The sequence below is a fragment of the Solanum tuberosum genome, unplaced genomic scaffold (assembly GCF_000226075.1).
Source record: "Solanum tuberosum cultivar DM 1-3 516 R44 unplaced genomic scaffold, SolTub_3.0 scf00573, whole genome shotgun sequence".
NCBI lineage: Eukaryota > Viridiplantae > Streptophyta > Magnoliopsida > Solanales > Solanaceae > Solanum > Solanum tuberosum.
The window spans coordinates 13,367-23,512 of record NW_006239517.1 but is presented as its reverse complement, the minus strand read 5'-3'; the positions used below and the strand labels follow the sequence as shown (position 1 = coordinate 23,512).

Below are 10,146 nucleotides of genomic sequence, written 5' to 3'. Positions count from 1 at the left end.
CGGGGGCATTTGTGTAGCCATTACCGTCGCGATCGAACGATTGGAAAAGCTCCATTAGCTGATCCTGATTGATCAATATATCTTCATTCATATCAGGCATAATTGCATCTACAAGTTCGTCAAATTCAATAGATCCATTGCCGTTATGATCAATTTTAGCGAGTAAAACGTGGAGTTGATCGCCGCAACCGGGTTTGAGGCCGAGGGAACGGAGGAGTGCGGCGAGTTCTAGCTGAGTTAGGCTGCCGTCGCCGTCGAGATCGAAACGCATAAATATGTCTTTTAGCTGTTTGAGTTGATCAGATTTGAGAGTTGTCATCATTGTATAGAAAAAGGGGAAGAAGAAAATGGGAAGGAAAATGTCAAAGTTTTTTTTTTTTTTTTTTTTTTTTTTGGTTATGGAGATTGGAATTGGTGGAGGAAAAGAGGAAGGAGAAACAGAGGATAATGAAAGAAAGTATTGTTAGAGGTTAGTTATTTGCTGTTCGGATGAATGTTACGTATTGTATCATAATATATTATATTTGTATTATCTTGTATTGTATTTTTTTTAATGATTATAAAGTTTTGATAGATTGTATTGTTGTCTCATCAACTATTTGAATGATAAATTTATAAGAAAGATAAGATATGAGTGAGGCGGCTTAAGTTGATTAGTAGTTTAAATTCAAATATAAATAGGAGGGCTAATTTTTAATTATTTTTGAGATGCAAAGTTATTTTTATTTAATAAAAAAACTTTAATTTTTCTATGGTCTTAAACTATATATATAAGTAAATATTTTTTAATCTTGATATCATGTGGAAGTTAAATTAAAAAATTGACCAAAAAAAATGTTCTTTAATATTTTGAAACGAACTAAAAAAAGACAAATGAATTAAAAGATATAGTATATTTTTTTTTGTTAAATAAGACTTATGATAAATTTATTATTATTAAAAAAATTGGAGGAACTTCAAATTGGGGGGGGGGGGATGAGGTGGATGCCTCATTTTAAAGGCATTGAGTCGTTCCTGATGATACAGGTAGAGCTACAACAAAAAGGTAGGGAAAAAATAAAGAGAAACTTACATAAAAATCTCATTAATTTAGAAGCTAATTATTTAGATACACTCTAGTTTGCAATATTATAAATTTTACCAGATTTTGTTGCGTCTAGATATGTTTAGATACATATATCTCGAAATATATGAGTTCAAAATTAAGTGTAATTTGTTTCAGATACACAGTATCCAAGTGGATTCACATGTATATGAGATACATAAACAAACCATGTTCACCTTTTTCCCCATCTCCCTCGCCTCTCTCCCTGTTTTAGTGTATTTGACCCCTAAATGCCAAAATATGTCGTAAAATGCCATGGCGTAAAATCACTTAATTGTGCCGTGAATAAAAATTACCCCGGAGGTTTGTAAACACACGAAACATTGAGAAAATCACCTAATTACTTTTGACTGGCCTCTAAATACTTAAAAAAAAAGGTGCAGATCATGGTGCGGCTATACATACCACTCCCTCAAGTCATTACAGAGAGTCTTGTAAAGGTTTTGCAAAAAAAAAGTGTCCGAAAATCATATCATTAAAAAAATTCATGGACTAACACACACGGAAAACTAGGAAAATCGGCCACTAAATGCAATAAAAAAGAATCGCGGATCATGGTGAGACTATACGTACCACTCCTCAGATTATTATGGAGGGTCCTGTGAAGGTTTTGCAAAAAAAGTGTCTCAAAGCTATATCACCAAAAAAATAAAATTAACTAACACACGAAAAATTGAAAAAATCGTCTAATTCATTTTGAGTGTCCCCTAAATGCTAATAAAATGACGCAAATCATGATGAGACTTTACGTATCATTTTCACGGATAATTACGAAGGATCCTCTAAAAATTTTGCAAAAAATAATAATTAACTAAACACAAAATTGAAAAAAATCATCTAATTCATGTTGAGTGGCCCCTAAATACTAATGAAATGACGTGAATCATGATGAATCTTTATGTATCGCTTTCACGGATCATTACGAAGGATCCTTCAAAGGTTACGAGTATAATAAGAGTATTCATCGACAAAAAGAATCACCGTAAGATGATCATCTCGTGGCTATTAAGAACGAATGAAATCAAATAGTTCTATTTCTCAATCTTTCTGACTTTTTATCATTCAAAGGGAAGTAGACTAGTTATAGTGAAAATTACTCAAAGCCAAAAGGGAACTTATACATATGAAAGCTAAACCAAGGCATCTCTAAGCTAATAAGGTACCTTTGATGTATCAACAGATGCATACATAGCTTCAATAAGCCCTTTTGTTCTATAAAATCCTCTAAGGATGTTCATTTGACTCTCTATTATTCTGATTACTTTCGCTGAAAAAATCCGAACTAAAATCTTGCTTACCGAATGCCATTTTCCTAAACCAACTTATTTCTGCAGATTGTAGTGCAGCGCTATGTATTGCACTTTCACCAACTTTCATCCCGTTTGACAGATCTTGTATAGCCATACCATCGAAAGCTCTCATGATCTACGAAGCATAACCATGATCAGAATTCAGAATGTTGTAAATGCCCTTCACAAGAAGAGTCTTGAAGGTGTCTTTTGCATAGGTTTTCAATATAACAGAACAAGAGTTACCTGTCCCATTGCTGGTCTCTTTGCAGATGAGTGACGCACGCAAGATGCAGCAGCCTCAATCATTCGGAACATCTCCATGCCAACGTAGTTTTTTTCAAGGCACGGATCTGCCAACAGATCAAATTCCTCCTTTTGAAGTGCTCGACTAAGCAAAGGTCGTGCCTGGACAACAAAAAAATCAAGTTACAGTACAATATAATGGAGTAGTTATTTTTAAGCCTGGTTCAAATTTAGTAGTGGAAACTAGTACCAGAATACAAGGCATTAAAAGCTTTGTAAACTGGCTACTGCTACTAGGCACTGACGACAAGAAAACGAAAGAGTTCGAAAATAAAATAACTATAGTAAATGGAATTCACACATTCAGCATGATAAAAGATACAAGTTTTCGGCTGCTACTGTTAATGGTTTTTCAGTTTTCTAACATTAAAGGATCAATGAAATTAAAGCGGATAACTTGATCAAGCTGTTTGATTGTTGTAAAATTTAAAAAAAAATGCAGACACAATGTTTCAGGCTTACAGCATTGCAACCACATTCTTCCCAGGATAAGGCATCATTTCATGGTAAAAAAGGGAAAAATAAAGAAGAGGAACTTCACTAGCAGACCAACTAGAGGCCTACTACTGTACAGTAGCAAAATGGCGGTTTCTTCACATATCAGCTACCAAGTTCTTGTGCAGTATGGGAAAAGACGGAGGAACAACCAAATCCTGACTCAAATGAAATTTTGTAGGTTATCCTAGCTAAAAGGACTAAAAATTAAGTTCTCTCTGCATGCTGATATGCACTTTCATTGCCTTAGGTTGGATATTAATGTCAAAATTTCTAACAAAGAGGTAATAAAGGAGACCTGATGAAAATATGGATTTCGAGAAAGACAAATAATAGATTGGCTACAACATACCCACTCAACTAGATTCTCTTGCCCTGAAGGCTGAGATGTATCCACTGACTTCCTTCCAGTAATTAGCTCCAGAAGTACCACGCCAAAGGAATATACATCAGATTTTTCAGTCAGCTTGCCAGTTGATGCATATTCAGGAGCCATGTATCTGAGTCAGATCTAAGGAATTAGAATAAATATGTGAAATTGAAAAAGATGGAATAAAATATTTATCTTATGCTGTCCACTTAATATAAAAGTTGACACTGAAACATACCCAAATGTTCCCACGACACGTGTTGTGATATGACTTTCTGCATCCTGAGCTAATTTAGCTAGTCCAAAATCAGCAACCTGTAGAAAGTAAATTAATTGTAAAAGACAACTCGCGAGACAAAGAATGTGGATATAGGAGTTCGAAGACTTAGACATACATGGGCCTCAAAGTTATCATCTAAAAGAATGTTTGATGACTTAATGTCCCTGTGAATAATACGAGGATAACCTGTCATCCACACCAAAAGAATTAATTAAGAACCAAATAAAAAAGGAGTATCATACTTTAACTATATAATTAAAGGCAGCTCAAGTAACAAAAATGAAGGAAATGAACATAGAAAATCACAATCGCGTCGCCTGGTCTACTTTTCTTAACTTTTCATTACTTATTCAACAGTATAACATAATAAGTCAGTGATGATTAACACATTCAGCTTAGTTATATGGAGAAACCAGTTTGTCACTTGCTTTTTCACTATATGCTTCACAAGAGCAGTTGAACATGTTTCTCTCACTTTTCAACCTGGCTCGATCAGTGAAGATTTATTCAAATGCTTGTCGTAGAGTGAATATTGGCAATCGAAAAGCATATAATGCACTACAAATGCAGCGCCTGATGCGCTCACTTCAGTGTGGAAGATATACTCATGTTCAAGGCGACTATGCCTGCTCATGGATTAAAATATTTCTTTCTCGGGAATGTAACTACATGGTGCAATACAAGAATGTATAAAGAACTGAGTCATACAATTTTTTCTGTTCTCTCAATGGAACCAATCATGCTTTGTTCAGTCTTAGTTTGATTTTGAGCCTCATTTGGTACATTCAGCTACAAAAGCATCTTTTAAGTTACTAATTAGAGAAGTGATTAGAATTCATTATTTATACTGCCAAAAGGTCATATAATCGAGATAATTTGCGAGATGCATAAAAACAGAGGACACAATTCTAAATTGCGGAAGTTATATTATAACATTACCAAAGGGAAATCCAATACTAAGATCTTTCTACTTCCATCGAGCTTAAACTATTTATACGTTCCATTTTCTCTTTTTACTTCAAGTCCTCTTGTAGGGATAATAGGACAAAGTTGGTTCTGGAAGTAGCTCAGATTGCATCATTTAATTTACCACAGCTGTTCAGCTAGTGGAGTAGGGATCAATAAAAAGAATGTAAGTGATATGATAGGAACACACAATCTCATATCACAATCCGATTCGTCATATGGTAACATTTTTGACCTCCTGCTTTCTCTCTAACTTTTGGGGCAGGAAAGAGGAGACATTTTTTTCAGCCATACAAACGAACTGAAATAAAAATAAACATGGATAACATAAAAGGATTAAGGAACAGAACACTAATTACAATCTTAATGCAGATATGATAATTTACACTCATGCCAAAAAGTTATATAACGAGGTAATTTATGGCATGAAAAAGGACCTTAGAACTCAATTCTAAACTGCATAAGTAATATCATTACATTACAAAAAGGAAATGCCAACTGGAAGGTCTTCTACTTCTATGAGCTGAAAATTATTACTACATGTTTGGTTTACTCTCTCTTTTTTATTTTCCTTTCGTTAATGTACGCTTTTAGGAAGAGTAGGAAGAAGGTGTGGAGCTTAGATTGCCATCCATGATCCCGCCACAGCTTTAGGGATCATTAAAACTAATTCCAAGTTGTGGTAAAGTTTTTAACTGTACATTCTCTTTTAACTATAAGGGGGACGTTTGTTCAACCAATGAAAGATATCATGTGAATAAAACATGGATAACTCATAAGAATTGAGGAAGAGAACAGTATTACAATCTTCATGCAGATAAGCTATTCCACGAGCTGCGCCAACAGCAATTTTAACACGTGTTGGCCAATTCATGACAGGCCTCCCTTGTGCTGTAACTTGCAAGTATCAACAGCTCACTTAGTGACCAAACATAACAAATGAAATAATTAAATCTACAAATGTTATGCTTACCATGAAGATGGAAGTAAAGGGTATTATTGGAGACATAGTCATAAACGAGGAGCCTTTTGTTCTCTGAAATGCAATAACCTACAAGTGAAACCAAATGACGATGGTGTATCCGGCTAATGATTTCAACTTCAGCTCTAAATTCCCGTTCGCCCTGGCTCCCACCAATATTTAGCTGCTTTACCGCGACATATCTTCCATCTGCTAGATAGCCTTTGTATACAGAACCAAATCCACCCTTCCCTAATTCATTATTCGCTGAAAAATCATTAGTGGCCTCAACAAGTTCTTGATAAGTAAACCATGTCTTTGCATTGTTGAATCCGCCAGGGTCTGCTGGAGAATTGAGGAAATTAGAGCTCGTTCCATTTCTCTCAGGTGTTGATTCATTGACCTTCAATAAAGCAGACTCTGTACACAACTTTCACATCTTCTCAGATTTCACTTGAAAGGTCTCAACTACAAATATTACATTGATTTTTCTTGCAAGCATCTTGAGCACTGAATAACAAACTAAAAGGAATGATTTTATAGTTTCTGAAAATTTACCTGATTTTGGAGAGGAGCACACAGAGATTGGCTTGACATAACCACTACAATGGACAGAATTCTTCTTCTTTCGCTTCCGTATGCACCATGCAACTGCTCCGATGATACCAACCAAAAAAAGAACAATTACAACGCCAATGGAAACTGTCTCTGCAGTACCATTGCTGTTGCCACCAGCAGGCTTTGGACTTCCTGTTGAACGGTTTCCGGAACTATGGTTACTAGGAACTTGTGATGAAGGAGGATTAAGAGAAGATTGTGCACCATTAGAGGATGGAGGTGGTGGTGACCATTGTATTACAGATGTTGGTGTTGATGAGTTTGAGGGTGAATCAGAAGATGGTGAGTTACTTGGAGATAATGCAGCTGGTGAAGGTGGCGAATCTTTAGGAGGGCCTGAGGCTGGTGAAGGAGGCGAATTATCTGATGACTTAGATGTTGGGGATGGTGGTGAATTTCCACCTCCACCTCCATCCCCAGGTGAGTTGGATGAAGGTGGTGAAGGTGGTGAAGATGATGATGAACCTTTTTTAGGTTCAGGAGATTGTGGTGGGGATGAATTTCCATGTGATTGTGGTGCTGGAGGAGGTTCTGGATTCTGTACGTGTGGCGGAGGTGACAATGCAGGGGGAGGTGATGAAGTTTGTGGAGGTGAACTGACAGGAGAAGGAGGAGTTGGTTCAGGTGGAGGTGAGGCTGGTGGTGGACTAGAAGATTGAGGTGGTGGTGATCTAGGTGGTGGACTAGTTGATTCACGTGGAGGTGAACTAGGAGGTGGACTAGAAGATGCAGGTGGTGGTGAACTAGGAGGTGGACTAGAAGATGGAGGTGGTGGTGAGCTATCAGATGGACTAGAAGGTGTAGGCGGAGGACTAAACGTTGGAGGTGCCACATCAGTTGGAGGAGCAGATTCTTCATGAGATGGTGAAGAATCCATTATAAGTCTATAAGATTGGTAGTGAGGCTAGGACAGACTATATTTACATTTGTCGAAAGAGAGTAACGAGCCAGGAGAGAAGTCACAGATAATGGAACTACAAATTCTATAACTTGGAGGTGGATGATTAAAGTTTTAACATCTCACCACCACCAAAGCTAGCTACATTTACAACATTTCTTATACAATGCAGACTTGCTGACATAAAACTAAGATCCCTAATATGCAGTAAATTACTTCCTCTTATTCCAAAATTTATCCAAACTCACCAACCAATTCACTCATAGTATACACACACACCACTCCCAAGTTAAACAGCTAGGATTTTCAACACAACAAGAACCTCAACCTCAACCTTAAACATATCAGATTTTACGCGAAATCAAAATGTTGCCACAGGACACAGAATTTAGTGACAGGTCTAAAGCAGAACAATATCTCCTTTTTAGCTATAATTCATAAGAACAATCCCTCCACACACTGCAGAACCTTATCAGAGTAAAAAAGATTCAATCTTTCTAAACAAAGCAGCCAAATAATGATATCACCAGCAACTATGACCAAAATAAAAGTACCCCAGATCATCAAATGCAGTTTCAAGAAACACCCACAACACCAAACAGAATAATTCGAATATCCAGATACCCAAATCAAGAAAAAGATACAGAAATTCAAGATTATGTAGAATTTACCCTTTCTAAGGAAACCCCACTCCAAAAAGGTGAATCAAATTGTGAGAACATCCACAAAGCATTAGATACAGGATAAAAAATTGCAAATTTGCTGCCCAATTTCCCACGTACACAATCAAGAATGTAAAAAACTTTATAATTTTTTAATATTGTGTGTATATACAAGAAGGAATATTTGTTTTGTTTACAATAATGTTGTATTGATTATGATTATGATGATAGGTTTATGAAGATTGATGAATTATGTATATTTTGTTACAATGTCACAATCGATGAGATTTGGCCTTTGGACGTTGGTTACTGCCAATGCAAGAAATCACAAAGGACCCAATTTCTTTTTTTTCCTTTTTCCACCTCATTCCTCTAAAAAATAAATATTTTTTTTTACCACTTTGGATAAATTCTAAAATGTAGTCTTAGCGGAGGATAAAATGCGGGAAATGATGTTGAGATGGTTCAGACACTTGAAGAGGAGATAGGTGAGAAGTTGGTTATGTATGGTTTCAATAGAAGCAGAGTTAGGTCAAATAGATATTGGGAAGATGTGATCAACTAAGACATCGACCCTTCAATTTTTATTTTATTTTATGATTGTGGTGTTTAGATTAGCTTTTGCGGACCTTGATTAATTCCATTGGATACCTGCCACCAACAACAAGTATAGGTAATTCTATCCACCAAGGCTAGGACAAATGGGAAGAAACGCATAGTATTTTCTTGTCTCCTCCGCTGAATTGTGAACTTGAAACGTTTGGGTTCTCAACCATTTCATTGACCAACTTATCGAGGACATAACCTTAGATAACCAATTTTGACATTCACAGCGCGTAGATTAATTTATTTGATAGGTCAATTGGGAGATTATGGAGGATATATACAAATTAAGATACAAGGCTACTATAGGTAGTTGGGTATTGTCTTATTTATCCTTCCATATACTAGTCATGACTTTGCTCTTCTAGTTTTCTATTCTTCGATTTCTATTATGATACATGATATTTTTGATTGAAATTCAAAGTGGATCTTAGTTCAGTCCCCTTAAATTCTTTTTTTTTTTTTTTTTTTTTTTATAGTTGGACATGCACACTTTTCTTGACTTCATGTGGAGATTCTTTAATTTCCATTTAATTAATTTAACTAACTCATACTTAAACATGTGATCAATAGTTTAGATAGCAAAAAGAAAATAATTGATAGTTGAGATACTACTACTTAAAAAATATTGTGTTGAGTCAATACTAAACAAATAAAATTAAACGGCAGAATATTTAATTAAGACCACAATTGAAAAACGAGCACGTCAATTTGTATACTGAATTTTGCAAAGTGGTTACAATTCTCGTTTACAAAATAAATAAACATATAAATTAAAGAATGAAAGTACGTAACCCTTCGAGCACCAATTGAAAATTCAATCTGACTTCTAAAACGAAAGTGAACACATATGAGACTGTAAGAGGACACCACTTTCCCACATCCCTCTCTCCACGAGCAGAACACAAACACCATTTATCGTAGCCACCATTCACAACGATTTCTTCTGGATTTTCTCGAAAACAAATCCAACACTATAACTTCTTGATTAATCTCTGAATAAACTGCTGGTGATTTCAAATAATTTCTACACAATGGACATGTTTTACGTCCACAACCCATCCATCTATCCAAACAAACCTTATGAAACAAATGTTCACATTTCAACTCTCTAACTTCTTCTCCATCTTCTATTTTACACAAACAAACCGCGCATTCTACTGATGATAATGATAATGATGATGACGACTCCACTTCCTCCTCACGAAAACACCTAACATTGAGCTCATCACGAGGTGTTATAACGTTATTTATATCGGAGACGATGAAGTTGTAAGTAGGATGAGAGAAAAAAGATTGAAGGAGGAGATAGTTCAAAGCCCATTTTAATTGAGATGTAATATAAACTATATAGTTAAATAATAACTTTGATCTTGAAGACATTTTTATGAAGGCTTAATTTGTTGAATATGTAGATGTAGATTATGATATGGAGCAAGTATAGAAAGAAATGATATTGATGAATTTTAGTGCACTAATTGATGTGTATATATAGTTGTAGTAATAGTAGCATAGAGAAGAAGAATTTTTGTGTGTTGTAGAAAATAATTAATTTAAATTCTTTGTGTTGAAGTACACATTCCAATAAAGACA

The 10,146-nt window shown here is 35.4% G+C and overlaps 2 protein-coding genes across 3 annotated transcripts in view; both read right to left on the bottom strand.

The window, feature by feature from the left end:
• Positions 1-381, bottom strand: part of LOC107058689 (probable calcium-binding protein CML16) — a 1,129-nt gene extending 748 nt beyond the window's left edge. Inside the window, exon 1 of the mRNA XM_015304706.1 lies at positions 29-381. Coding sequence (XP_015160192.1) covers positions 29-322 — 294 coding nt within the window. The 5' untranslated portion in view covers positions 323-381. The remainder of the gene's footprint in view (positions 1-28) is intronic.
• Positions 382-2,139: 1,758 nt separating this feature from the next.
• On the bottom strand, positions 2,140-8,144 carry LOC102585366 (proline-rich receptor-like protein kinase PERK9). 2 transcript variants are annotated; one of them, XM_006365997.2, is made up of 8 exons: positions 6,331-8,144; positions 5,785-6,192; positions 5,616-5,702; positions 3,961-4,031; positions 3,804-3,880; positions 3,548-3,695; positions 2,641-2,802; positions 2,140-2,530 (listed from the first exon to the last, which is right to left on the bottom strand). In XM_006365997.2, the coding sequence occupies exons 1-8, from the start codon at positions 7,265-7,267 to the stop codon at positions 2,330-2,332; spliced, it is 2,091 nt and encodes a 696-aa protein (XP_006366059.1). In that variant the 5' UTR covers positions 7,268-8,144; the 3' UTR covers positions 2,140-2,329. The 2 variants fall into 2 exon arrangements, with proteins under 2 accessions (XP_006366059.1, XP_015160195.1); XM_015304709.1 differs by having other exon boundaries at positions 5,785-6,114.
• Positions 8,145-10,146: the final 2,002 nt, after the last annotated feature.

What these genes read in the sequence shown, in the direction of transcription:
- LOC102585366 (XM_006365997.2), bottom strand. Translation starts at nt 7,267, where the DNA reads ATGGATTCTTCACCATCTCATGAAGAATCTGCTCCTCCAACTGATGTG. An exon ending in ATGATAACTTTGAGGCCCAT is followed by an intron (nt 3,881 to 3,960) that starts GTATGTCTAAGT and finishes TACTTTCTACAG; the next exon opens with GTTGCTGATTTTGGACTAGC. An exon ending in AAGAGAATCTAGTTGAGTGG is followed by an intron (nt 2,803 to 3,547) that starts GTATGTTGTAGC and finishes TTTGTTGTCCAG; the next exon opens with GCACGACCTTTGCTTAGTCG.